General features: G+C 38.2%; 1 protein-coding gene across 2 annotated transcripts in view; it reads right to left on the bottom strand.

Annotated features, from left to right (window-relative positions):
- Positions 1 to 948: 948 nt before the first annotated feature.
- LOC118807881 (synaptogyrin-1-like) overlaps positions 949 to 13,873 on the bottom strand; it is a 28,602-nt gene continuing 15,677 nt past the window's right edge. Inside the window, exons 2-4 of one of the 2 annotated variants that reach the window (XM_036570043.1) lie at positions 8,132 to 8,369; positions 5,962 to 6,107; positions 949 to 1,629 (exon numbers count right to left, since the gene is read on the bottom strand). In XM_036570043.1, the coding sequence (XP_036425936.1) occupies positions 1,405 to 1,629; positions 5,962 to 6,107; positions 8,132 to 8,369 (609 nt within the window). In that variant the 3' untranslated portion in view covers positions 949 to 1,404. Of the gene's footprint in view, positions 1,630 to 3,409; positions 3,711 to 5,961; positions 6,108 to 8,131; positions 8,370 to 13,873 lie in introns of those variants that run through there. The other variant, XM_036570044.1, reaches the window with a different exon arrangement.

Raw genomic sequence — 13,873 nt, 5'->3', positions numbered from 1 at the left:
CAAACCACTGGAGTTGAAGGCAAACTGGTATGATCATGAGCACTGAGCTAACCTCACCCAATACTGTACTATCCGTCCATCCCCCCCAACCTTAACAGAAGCCCATCCTACACTACAGTTCCCACATTGGCTTTCAAATGGTCAGAAAAAGAACTGATAATCCAAATAAACCAGTCTGGATAGCTGAACGTGTCCTAAACCTGCCACACACACTACCATTCAAAAGTTTAGAAACAACATTCAAAAGCTTAGAATCATATTTAATAATAATATAGCTGTATAAAGCCTTATAAATATTTTATAAACATATACAGGGCCGTTTCTGAACATTTGTGGATTTTAAGCGACATCATAGTTGGAGGGTCCCCACACCCCGATTATATTACTGTGCCAGAAAGAAAAAAGAATACTTAATACTCAAAGGGACAGTCCTCCCAAATTAAGGAAATTAACCATCTGTTTTACACCTGTTGTAAACATGTCTCCTTGCCTCTGTCTGTGGTGCCACAATAGTCTCTAAAGTGAGATCTGCTGATTTAAAGGCTAGGATAACCCCTTCTGATGATGTATTTTGAAGGTGGAAGCAAATTTTGTAACACTACAAGTGCCCTGGGGTAAATAATTAGGAGAGGGCTGTTTGCCAACTAGCTAATTGTTTATATGTTATTCCTTTATCAGAGAAAAAATTGGACAACAAACTGAGGTTAATCCTAGCTAGCGCCACATATGTATTTATTAGCCTCTTAGGGGAGAACACTGATGGATGAAAACATGAAAAAATACAAAATCGTCACTTCTGTTAAACTGTTGCAGCTATGCGATGCTGGACTTCAAAGCACTAGTTAAAACTAAATAACATATTAAATGCCAGTTTTAGATCAGAATGTCCCTTTAATTAATTTCTATCAAGACATAAACAATGTGTGTTTAAGTAGAATGTGGCTCCCATTTTGCATGTGGGTCATTTTTTATATTGTGAAAATTATGAATGATGTGTTCCTTAACATATTTGCTAATATTGTGATGGATATTTAAAAATATTCATCACAATATTAGACATCATATCACACATTTCCTTCTGACTCAGGGGCCCTAAGCAACAGCCCTGAATATATTTACAATATTACATATTTTTGTTATTATAAATAGACCTTTAAATGTCCCAAAAAAATGAAAGTAAATAAATAAAAAATACAAACATGAAATATTGCTTAAACATCTAAAAAATGTTAAATTATTACTGAATAAAATAACAACAATTAATAAAATAAGAGTAGTGTTTCTAAGCTTTTGAATGGTAGTGTATGTTGCGTTTGCTGTAAAATATCTGGTGAGCCTGCAAGTCTCCTTTTGACCCTCCACAACCCTGTACTAACCAAACTCCGCCCCTCCTCCAGACTGGCTTTAGTACTCTTGGCGCTGGTACCCTGCAGACCCGTCGAACGCTCCATCGCCGCTGGGCTGCTGGTATGATCCGGTCCCCCCTGGGCTCTCCAGGTCGTCTCCGCTGGTGAAAGCGCTATAGGGGGCAGCTGCAGCATCCTGGCTGGGGTCAGTGTAGTCCTGCGAGAACAGGGCCGAATCCGCCCCCAGCTTATACCTCTGAAAGGCCAGGAACGCCTGCCCGGCCTGACCACAGCAGCGAGGAACAGCAGAACCAAGAGGGGTCGGGTTTTTTGCAGGGGGGGTGTGAAGTGGGAAACCATGCAGATGCAGCAGAACACAGTTAATGAAGATAAAAAGCAACACGATTGTAGTCAAAAGCAAAGGAAAATAAAGAACGATGGAGTTGGGTTCAATTAATCGGATGTTGAATGTCAAATTAACAATAATGGTGGATTTAAACCCACAATCCATTAAAGAAACACAAGAGAAAGTTTGAATAATACAAAGATTTAAAACAACAGCAATTTAAAAGAGGATTTGGTAAGAATGAGAGAGACACATACAGAGAGAGAGAGAGAGAGACAGAGAGAGGTTAGAACATAATTAGTAAAGTAGTTAATGCATAGCAATGCGAGCAAGTTAAAAGGCATTTTTGACCTGACCATAAGTCTAATATAAATAGAAACAAATAAACATAAATTAAAAGGTTTAACAACAACAGTAAACTCTTATAATTGTTAAAATCTACCTGAAAATACTCCTGCTATCATCCACTCAAGTTGGTCACATGGTGCTCATTTATGTATTTGTTTGTTTGTTTTTCATGTCAATTATGACCTTGGCAAAAATATATCTTACATTATTTATTTCATTTTATGTATAAATTTCATTATTGTACTTATAGAGACAGTTAACTTTAAAGAATGAATTTAACCTTAATAACTCAATAGTTTTTTTCTGATTATTTTGGATTTAGCAACTTTTTTCCCAGTAAAAATTAATGACATATTAAATATTTTTTACTCTTGCTTACAAAATAATGTTACTGAGGTCACTGGGGAGGGGTCTCCATCTAGGATGTTACTGAGGGCACCCAAATATTTAGAAACAACTCTCCACAATCATGATCACACAACAACTGGGCCAAATTCAGATGATACGTCTTAATGTGATCATGGACCGCTTGTCAAACGACATGTAAATGGATGCAAATTCTTTTGGCTAATAACGGTCCATTATTAGTCAGCGGTTCATCCTTAGATAACAAGCCTAAAGTCAAAGACGCAAAAAATATCAATTTTCAACATCGGTGATATCAATATCAACTGTAGAACAGAAAGTTCAACTAAAATTTGATTGACTGAGCCACATTCTAAGTGACTGTAAAATGTTTAATAGATGCATACTTATGAGTGTACTCATCTACTGAATTCTGTATTAATGCACAGACATAATACAAAGTGTCCCATATGGACTGTGGAACTGAGAGGTGCGGCTTGGCATAAACATGAAAGTAAATGGCCTGAAATGACCCTGAATGATAATTGAGGTGAGACATAAACATGTATATGAAATAAAGGGCCTGAAAGCATAATTACTGACAGGTGGGGCCAGGCAGAAACGTGTATATCACTGCTGTTGGAACAAAACCCTGTATCTCAATTTTTAGTTTTTCCAAATTCGTTTTTCAGTTTTTCACATACTTTGAAAATGCCTGTTTAACTTTATATCATGTGTAATTTCATGACGAATATACCAAAAGAAACAGCCTAAAATGACTTGAAAAAAGGCTGGTTCCATTGACTTATATTGAAAGTAAAGTATGTTTTTTCCTTCTCCTATAAAGTTACCATTGTGGAGATACAAGGTTTTGTTCCGACAGCAGCGATATATGAAGTAACATGAAAGTAAACAGCCTGAAACCATATTAAACATACCCTTTGTAACAATTTGGCTTTGTTTGTACTGATTGAATATATTCATGATTACATGACTGAAAACTAAAAAATTGAAATAACTACAATATACTACTCAAAGTTCAGCATTCTAAAATTGTAGCAAAAATGGTTAAAATGAATATAAATGCTGTCGCCGGGGCCTGCTTTGGCTCAGAGAGTAAAAAGCCTCCACTGCTAAAGCACAGTAGGCATAGTCTGGCACTTAAGAGGGTTGAATGCAAAGACTGGAAGAAGGCTGTGCTTGTGTATGTGAGTGTTTCAGTGTGGCAGGATGTTATATGAGGGCTGGGGAGGGAACAGTTTGTTGTATTCCTCTTCAAAAGACACTTTCTTTAGCCTTTCCAAAGAGAACCATGCAAGGGCACCCTGAAAAACATACACACATGCACATATACTGATGGAAAACACATATTGCCACACATAGCCCCTTTTAAACAGGAGTTAATGCTGCTTCAAAACTATTTTCTACCTGAGCAAGCGCTAAACTCAGTAGTATCTTCACTCTAAGTGAGGTCTGAGTAAATTTCTTATTGCTCTAGCCGGCCAGCTAGTTAACATAATCTCATGTAATTTCAGTACAGTAAATACTGCTGCAGTATGCAGAGCAGAAGAAAAGACATTTGGATTATTCTCAGCATTAAGATTAATGTTTTCTATTCAGATTAGAGCTCTAAACACTAAGACTGTTATTTGAATGATTTTACCATTTTTTAAATATTTTAACTAAAAACTTAACTAACTTTAACTAAATACCAGATTTTAGTGAATATTCAGTGCAGCCCTGCATGCAAGCCAGATTTCTGGCTAGAGCTGGACAATGTGACAATATTTATTATTACTGTGACAAATTATGTCACAATATGCTTTTTCTGAGCACATTGTGGATACAGTCAGTACTTAAAAAGCACTTCCCAACTGCATGTTTGATTTAAAAGAGAGCATTATTAGTCTTGTTTAATGGATTTAGTGCAGGACAGTGTATAAGTAAATGGATTAAAAAGTGGCACTATTTTCTCTGATGTCAACTTATCAGATGTCAGAATAAAAACAATACAACATGACACATCATGTATTGTGATATTATAATTTGCCATACCACCCATCTCTACCACTATTTATTGTTTATTTTTCCCAATTTTGTCATATCCAATTTCACTCACTAGTTAGGACTCCCCCAATTACACAATACTACCAGCGCTAGGAGGGTGCTTTTGGACTTCCAGCCACAGATGGCTGTAGCATCACCAGTGATTGAACTCAATCATAGGGCCAACACTTAGAGGACTGCACCACACAAGAGCCCGATGATAATTAATCATGATAACAATAAACATGTCACAATATGCCACAATATGCTTTTCTCAGCATATCATAGAAATCGTCAGTCCTAAAAACACTTACCAACTACATGTTTGATTAGAGAGCATTATTAGTCCTGTTTAATTGAATTTAGAGCAACACAAGCTGTGAAATGTTAAATGTAGATCATTGTATTTATTGGTTTTTAAGGGTTTTTAAACTTGGCAGTTCTTGGCAATTCTTTTTCTTTCCCAAAATATATATTGTGATACATAGTGCATCATGAAAACTTCATGTATGTGATGTTACATTTTTGCTATATATCGCCACCTCTACTGACATGCACGATGAACAACCACAGACCGCTGTTTTGGTGTGACCTGTTCAATGTGAAACATACAGGCTTGTACAACAACTCAAAATCCACAGAAAAATGATGTATCAAAACTTTTAAAGACGGCTGCAGGGACCACAATCCACGATGAAACTGGGAACTTGTTGGAAACCACAATAACCAGAGAGTAAAAAAAAATAGGAAATCATTATACATATCTCTTCCATAATGTGACAAGTGAAACACGGTATCAGGGATGGTCTCTGAGCTAGCTAAGTGTTTTTTCCTCTCGATGACGGGTGGGGGCGGTGGATGAAACATCTAGAGAAGTAGGAATTGCATTTAGACTCCACTGGGCAATAAAAAACAACAATACTGCCTCAAATTGTAGATCTGTAATACAGAATCTTGACAGCTCCACCTCTGACTACTGCTGAGATATCAGTGCAACTAAACATGAATCACTGTTTCTTTGTGACGTGCAGGCATTTCACTTGACACTTTGTTTCCAGTCAGAATGACAAAAACTGATGCACGGAAGTGGATGGCTTCATAAAAGCGGGTAAAAGTACTAGTTATTTAAATGGCTTTTCATTTTCAAATATTTTAATTTGTGAATTTATTTCATTTTATTAAATATTTTTGTAGTTTAATATGTTTTCATTAACTGGGAAGAGACATTACACAATAATAAGCAACATTTAACCTACAAAAATAGGTCACCTACAGGTTACCTAGAAGTAGCAACTGATCTAATCTTTGTTTTTTTTTTGACATCTATAAATACACTATATCATCAAATACACTGAAACTACCCAAAATTTTTAACTATATGTAATATTAATGCGATACTAATTTAGGGCTGTCCATCACTAATGTAATGTTCCAAATTCTAATAGAGCTCTTGCACACATTGCACACAGGCTGCAAACACAGAGGAATACTTTACGTATTATTTCTTGTAAAGATCCGTGAGGTACAGACCCAGGTGAAGATGGAGAAGAAGGCGAAGGTGATTGCTGCCCGAGCTGCATCAGCACCTTCCTTTAGCGGATTATCTTCAAGCTTCGCCACCTGCCACTGATTGGCCAAGAAACAGAAGCCCACAAACCACACGAAGGACCAGAATGCTAGAGAGAGAGAGAGAGAGAGAGAGAAAGAGAGAGAGAGAGAGAGAGAGAGAGGGACAGTGAGAGAGGGAGCACATTACATCACATTATATTACAGCCAGCCCTGAAGGTCAAGAAGAGCTACTATGAAATATTGATACTGATTATTTTAAATGCCATTACGGCGTCCATTTATTTACTCCTCTGAAAGCCAAAACATCATTGAAATACAAGGCATGAATAGTGGATGTACTTAAGCTAATAAAAAGGGCTAGAGACTGGAACCTAATCTAAGTGAATACATTTGAATCTAAGCTAAAGATGAACAACATTAAGCTTGTTTTTAAAGCTTTTCTTCAGTGTTGCCCTTTTTAGCTACTCTAATTAATTTGTCAACTCCATTCTGTGTAAAATGGCACATTGTGTGTAGTGTGTGCATTTGTTACGGCTAACAATAACAATACAGCTCATAAATGGCTATTGTTCTCTACAGTTTACTGCAAGCCCCCGTAATATTTCACGGCTGTGCCCAAGTGGCCAGCTTTCACTGCAGTATTGTCCGTCACTAGCAAAAGCACAAATTCAAGCCAAAACCACCCAGAAAAGCTAGTGAAGCAATGGAAATATAGCGAGAATAATGTCAGAGAGAGAGATAGGGAGAGAGAGAGAGAGAGAGGGGCCCCGCTGTGTGTATCTGGGTATGCATGCGAAACATATTCACTTAACTAGAAGAAATAATTTAAATAGTTCATCTTTTATAATAATGTTTTGCACTGTGGTTTTTAAAAGAAATTTATTTATTCATTGTCTATTAGTGTGGCACTGACAGCTGGGGGTACATGAGTTTGTTAGTGTGGCACTAATTAGGCATTCAACTCTTCAGACGTCTGGTTCCTGTCACCACCACTGTGAACAATTCTGACTCTGTAAGTTTCTCTAGAACAGAGCATTTCATACCTAACTGCTCTGAATGACTTTGTTTACATATTAACATTTTAATTATGTAGAAATGTTGAAAAATCACTGGAATTCCCCTTTTACTCAATTTTGTCTTTTGGGCTTTTGTTTACAAATCATTTACTCATCAACATAAGTTATGAAGTACTTCATTACTAATAGAATTGATAATGACAGCCCTTCTTAAGCCTCAGTAACACTACACACTGGCAACTCATTAGAGCTTAGACATTTAACTCTATCGGTGCTAAGTTTGGCATGTAACACAACCAGCAGATTGATCCAGCAGCGCCAAGTCTGGATGACAGACCTACTGGGTAAACCAACTTATTACAACAGTGACTAAGCAAGATTTTCAATGGTGAACCAGATTTGGTTGCGAATATTGAAAGCTAGTTGATCAGGGAACTATCAACCAATGCACCTCCCGTTACACAAAGACAAAGAAATCATTTTTAACTGAAGTCGTAGAAGGCAGGGTGTTTTGCTACACTCTTCAAACATAATTATGTACATTATTAGTTATTACATTAGTAAGTACATTGCATTACATTACGTCAGACATTTTTTAATGTTTTATGTCAAGAAAAACGTGGCAGGTGTGCTGTCAATAAACGTTTACCATCAACATATTCAACAGACTTTCAAACGGTGTAAGTAAGAAATAAATAAACAAATAGTAAGAAAAGAAACTTCAAGGTATATATGTCCTTAACAATTTGAGAAAAATATCTAATTATAATTTTTCTGACCAGTATTGTGATTGTGATTTAAGTGTGATTAATTCTATAACTTCATCTCCAGGCCTTCTTTTGTTCACCAAGGGGATCAGCATGATTTGTTTTGTGTTCCAGACTGCCAGTTCACAAGCTCTGCGTTACTGGGTTAAATTTCCTGGCCGAAGACAACATTTAATAATGTAAGATATAATTAAAATGGCAGATTTTGCTAATTAAAATTGAACAATTAATTGTTCAGCCTAATGTTCTCCTTTGTTCTCTCTCACAGTAAGAAATAGAAGACTAGACTTTCAACAGTGAATGAATTTCCCTGTAGGTTTATCACAAAATTCTCACAAACCCTCTCACCTGACACCCCGACGTCGGCCAGCACGGCTTTCTTGCGGTCCTTCACACTGCTGATCTGGGGGAAGTAGACGTCCAGAGCCAGGAAGGCCATGCAACTGAGGAAGGCCAGCGTTCCCATGCCAACAGCGTAGTTGCAGGCATTCTGGTTTCGGTTGTAGACGCAGTACTCAACCACCTCATCAGGCCTGTTCACGTAGCCTTCATTAGCTATGCACCCAAATATCACCAATGAGAAGAGCTGAGGGAGAGGGAGAGAGGGAGAGAGGGAGAGAGAGAGAGAGAGAGAGAGAGAGAGAGAGAGAGAGATTGATTGTTGGCATAAAACGGCTATGCTTTAATCCTTGAAAATAATTCTATATAGCACCATAAAGGGTTCTTTTATTGCAACACGCTTGATATCGTAACAATAGAATAACACTTTTTTGGAGCTATTTTTTAAAAAAGGTTCTATATAGAACCACATACATCACATTCTCCATCAATCTGAAGAAACACACCTTAAAAATGAGAAGTCTTTAAGGGTTCTTTGGTAAAAAAAAACAGTTCTATATACAACCATAAACACACAAGAACCCTTTGCATGATTAAAGAGTTCTCTGCATCATAAAAGATTTCTTCAGAGTGATGGAAAGCATGCTGTAGATGCATATTCTACATCAATCTGAAGAATGCTTTTATGATGCAAAGAACCCTATAATCATGCAAAGGGTTCTTTGGGTGTTCATGGTTCTAAACAGAACTATTTTCTTAACCAAAGAACCATCAAAGAACCATCTGTTTTAAGAGTGCATTTCACCATGCTCATACTCGCCTTTACTCTCCCAACGTGGCAACACTGTGTCATAGGGGAAACCTAGCTAGCAGGTGGGAATTGAACATTAATTAATTAATTATATACAATTATAATTTTGAAACCCCCCAACTTTCTCACAGGCATCTAGCTACAGTGCCATTGCGCGCTCTGAAGCCATTCCTCTTTAAAATTTGAACCATTGCTTTATTATTGGTTAAACACAATAATAAAACTAGTAGAACTTCTCCGTCTGCAGAGCAGCTGTCATGCTCCCTTGTTCAGAGCGGAGAGAAGCAGACGGAAGCTTCAAGGTGATAAACGGACAGAGAAAGGAGACACTGACGGAGCAGAAAGAGAAGCCACAGCTCCAACTTCCTCTTTGTAGTTTAAATGAAAGTGTTTTCAAAAGAAAACAACAATTCACTTTTTTATTGTTTCCACTGAAAAGGAGTGATGCGTCTCAACCGACTTCATTCAGATGTGTTTATCATTTCCACTCAAATAAAATATAATACATCAACACAATTTTTGTCTTTCAGTTTATTATCAGTACTGTGAATCAGGACCAGACAGAATTCAGACGCTCGCAGACCACACTTAAGTAAAATGCGTTTATTAACAAATGGAGGATCCAAAATCAAGCTCAGCCAGTCCAAAGTCAAAAGCCAAAACATGAATACATTCCATGGTTTTCAAAAAGAATTTCAAATTTTGATTCAACTGACCACAAAACAACTTTCCATTTTGCTTCAGTCCATTTTAAATGGGCTTTGGCCCAGAGAAGACGGCGGCGTTTCTGGATTGTGTTAACATGGCTTCTTCTTTGCATGATGCAGCTTTAACTTCAGTTGTGGACTGCACGGCAATCTGTGTTCACAGACAATGAGTTCTGGAAGTGTTCCTGAGCCCATGCAGTGATTTCCAGAATCATGACTGTTTTTAATGCAGTGTGGCCTGAGGGCCCGAAGATCACGAGCATCCAATATTTACCATTGGCCTTGTCCATAGCGTACAGGGATTTCTCCAGATTCTCTAAATCTTTTGATAATATCATGTACTGTAGATGGTGGGATAACCAACGTCTCTTCTTATACCCAGTCATGTGAGTTAGTTGCAAATTGCTCCTTCAGCTGTTTTTATTAGTACCACTTACTTTTCCAGCCTTTTGTTGCCCCATCCCAACTTTTTTGAGATGCATTGCTGCCATCAAGTTCTAAATGAGTCAATGTTTTCCATGAAATGGTAAAATGTCTCATTTTCAACATCTGATATGTGTTCTATGTTCTATTCTGAATAAAATATGGGTCTATGAGATTTACAAATCATTGCATTCTGTTTTCATTTACATTTATTTACTTTTTACACAGTGTTCCAGCTTTTTTGGAACTGGGGTTGTAGTTCTGATGTTTTAGTGCAATTTTCTTCAGTAATGGCTTCTTGACAGCTAGACATCCTGAGTTGTCTTCTCACAGTGGAAAGATGGACAGAAACGCCTGTAGATTTTTTCAGATCTGAAGCAAATATTTGCACTTGTCAACTTATTTGACACTAAATGAATAATGTATGTAATTGCTGTTTGAGTGGAAGATGAATAAACGAAAAGGGGATCTCTGACGTTTGACCAGTATTTTACTTCTGGAAGTAACTGAATCTCTCATTCAAGTGGAAATGATGTACACATTTGAATCAATGCATATTTTTTTCAGTGTGGACAATAATGGATATTAATGGATAACTTTATTAACTAGCACTACTTTACTACTGTTCTACTTACTTTACTAGCAGAAACAATCAGGAACTCTTGTTATCCTTTAGTCTTATAGGAAAAACAGCTGTATTTGACTGTTGTTTAGTTTTCTTTCGGCAGTGAGGCTGTGAAACTCTGAGTTTTTCTAACGTCAGAAGTTAAATTCTGGACTGGTTCCCTCAGGGGGAGCGTTTAGTTTGGCCCCAGGGAAAGATTACTGCTTTAGCGTGTATGTGTGGGTGTGTGTATCTCACTCTAGGCATTTGTTTGCTAACAGTGGCAGAATGTTCTTCACTCAGTGAGCGCATGTGTTGGTGTGGTGGTTTGCACAGCTGTTCTCAGCAACTCTGGCCTATGAGCATTTACATTCACGCCTCACTCAGGAACGGCACAGAGAGAAAGAACGATCACCGTTAGTCACGACAGATGTAAATTACTGACTATGAACTGACTATGAATCTGATTATGTTTCTTTAGGAAATGATTCAAGTCATGAAGTCTCAAATTACACCACAAGTCAGTTACAGTAGGGGGCCTATGATTGGCTGTTTTTAAATGAGATTTATTTGTTCCTTCCCGATTTATAACAGGCCTACCCAATCAAATGTGGAACTAATATTTGTTTGTTTTTAGAATAATGACATTTGATTTGTTTTGTTTGAGTGCTGACACTTTTATGGCCAATCTAATTATGACGCTCTCAGCCAAACTCCACCTTCTTTTCCCTCCAATCACTGCACAGCAACTGTTTCTACTCGCCATCGCCTCAAGCTCAGTTCATTATCAGTACACCAGCGTTTTTAATCTAAACCTCCAGTTGTGGTTAAAAAATAGAACTGAGTATGTGTAAAAGTGAGATTCTGTTCCGTAGACTATGAAGATTTCTGCCATCGTCAGTTTTCTGCGAATTTGGCACCTAAAAAGGCTGAAATGGGCTCTGTGAAAATGTCAAAGCAAACATCGTTACTTCAATGCATAAAAGGTAAGACATGAATGGATTATAAACGTTTTAATGCAATATGTTTTACCTACGATACTCAGGTTTTAAAGTTTGCTGTGTTGTTTTTCCTCATCTTTGCGCATCTCCCATGTCTGATTTTATCTCACTCATGTCTTCTTTGGGTCTTGTGTCTACCACGTTGGCCTACCCATTTTTCACAGGTCTACTCAATAGTTATTACTGCCTACGCCACCACATCAAATGAAAGACTACGGCTTGTCACAGACCTCAGCTGTTTTGGTGATGTTGATGATTTTACTAAGTAAACTGTACCACACCGTGCTGGAGAAGCGTCCACAGACTGGACAGAGAACAGCTAGTACATGCGAGCTCAAGTTGAAGTCCATCTCAAGTTCAGAGCTTCAAACCTCCACTGACTATAGCTTTTAAAGGTTTGTTTCTGGGCTTAAGTTTGGTGAGGCTGAAGCTGGCATCCTATTTGCCAGCTTCTTATTAGAATTTTCCATCCCATCTTAAATGGTGCAGCAGTCACAGGCTCCAGAACGCAACTGCAGCACTAATTAAGGCAGAATGGAAAATGTGAAGGTGGATAAAAAGCCCATTTCAGCTTTAAGTTTGTACAGTAATGGAAAGATGATGAATGGCAGTACTGGAAGTCGCTGACAGTGTGTGCACCTTCATTGAAAAAAGGTTTTAATTTTTTGGACTCTGTGTGTAACTAGACCCATAGGGCCCACATCCACCTGCAGCCCCAAGGCCCACGAGTAGGTTAAAGCACCCCAGGTGTTAGGTGTGGGCCTGTGCCCGGCGGTTAACGGAGTTATCGCAATAACACTCCCCACTGACTGTAGAAACTAATTTACAGCAGGTTTAAGCTGTTCATTTACTGATTTATTTTAATTGATTTATTTCATGCAAACCACAGCAATACTTCTCTCTCTCTCCTTTTTTTCTGTCTCTCTCCCCTTCACTCCCTTCTATCTCTCTCCCTCTCTTTTCTGTCTCTGCTCCCTTCTCTCTCTCCCCTCTTGCTTCTCTGTCTCGCTCTCTTTCCCCATCTCTTGCCCCTTACTCTCTCTGTCCTTCTCTCTCTCTTTCTTTTCTCTCTTTCCTTTCCTCTCTCCTTTCTGTCTCTCCCACTCTTGCTCCTTTCTCTCTCTCTCCGTCTCTCTCCCTCTCTTCTATCTTCCCATTCTGCCCTCTTTCTCTCTCAGGTCTGTATTATCTCGGGGGGAAATAGCTGATCAGAGCGGCTCACTGGGTCTCCCTGCTTATCACACACACATACACCCCCCCCACCTCCCCCCCCACACACACAGTCAGGCTCATCAACCCCACTTCAACTGGATGGGATGTATGGATGAAGGGGAAGAAAAAAAAAGAGAGGGATATTTTTAGCCTAGGATTCAGCTCTGTGTCAGCTCTCTCTCTACATATATATATATACATTTATAAAGCGAAAGTGAACGAGAGAGAGAGAGCTGATACAGAGCTGAATCCTGGACTACTCGCCATCGCCTCAAGCTATTTCAGTTACATATTTCAGTTTAACTCATTTTAATTAAACCTAGTTTTACCAACTCTTTCTATATTTAAGTCTGCCTCTCTCTTCCTTTCCTCCTACCTCTCTTTAAGCTGTGAGTACAACTGTGAATGTGATCCGATGAGTCGACAGCCTGCACTTCAGCTGCACTCAGGGACTTTCATAAGAAAGACAATTCCTTAATGTCTGTCCTGCTGTTCTGTGCTGCCTCTGTACAATATGCTCTGACTGTGTTATGTAACTGACCTCTTCCATACAGCTGTGTAGAAGTGCACCATGTACATATACTACAAAAGACAGCTACAACACTCAGGCACACAAAATATGACAAAATATCGCACTTAAAAACACAAACAAGAAAGAACATGCATTTTAACCCTCAGAACACCTTGTTCAACAATATGAGACCGTACACACAAATTCAAATCAGAATAAAATATCTCTGCGTTTACTCAACACCATTGTGATGTGGATTACAAGATGCACTTTCAACAGAATTTTTCTGCTTTTTTCAGAGCGCTACGTTTAAAATGATGGCATATTTCTTAAAAGGAAATTCCACAGATTTTGAAAATTTCTGCATAATGAAATGGTTAAAATGTAAAAAAGACATTCATAGTGGTTTGATGTGTGCGCTTTCTTCTAAGGAAACTTGTCAAGTCAGAATTGTTCACAGTGGTGGTGATAGGAACCAGATG

This window comes from Colossoma macropomum, unplaced genomic scaffold (assembly GCF_904425465.1).
Source record: "Colossoma macropomum unplaced genomic scaffold, Colossoma_macropomum, whole genome shotgun sequence".
In the NCBI taxonomy this organism is placed as follows: domain Eukaryota; kingdom Metazoa; phylum Chordata; class Actinopteri; order Characiformes; family Serrasalmidae; genus Colossoma; species Colossoma macropomum.
Note: the sequence above shows the minus strand (reverse complement) of the source record. Positions and strands in the feature narration are given on the sequence as shown.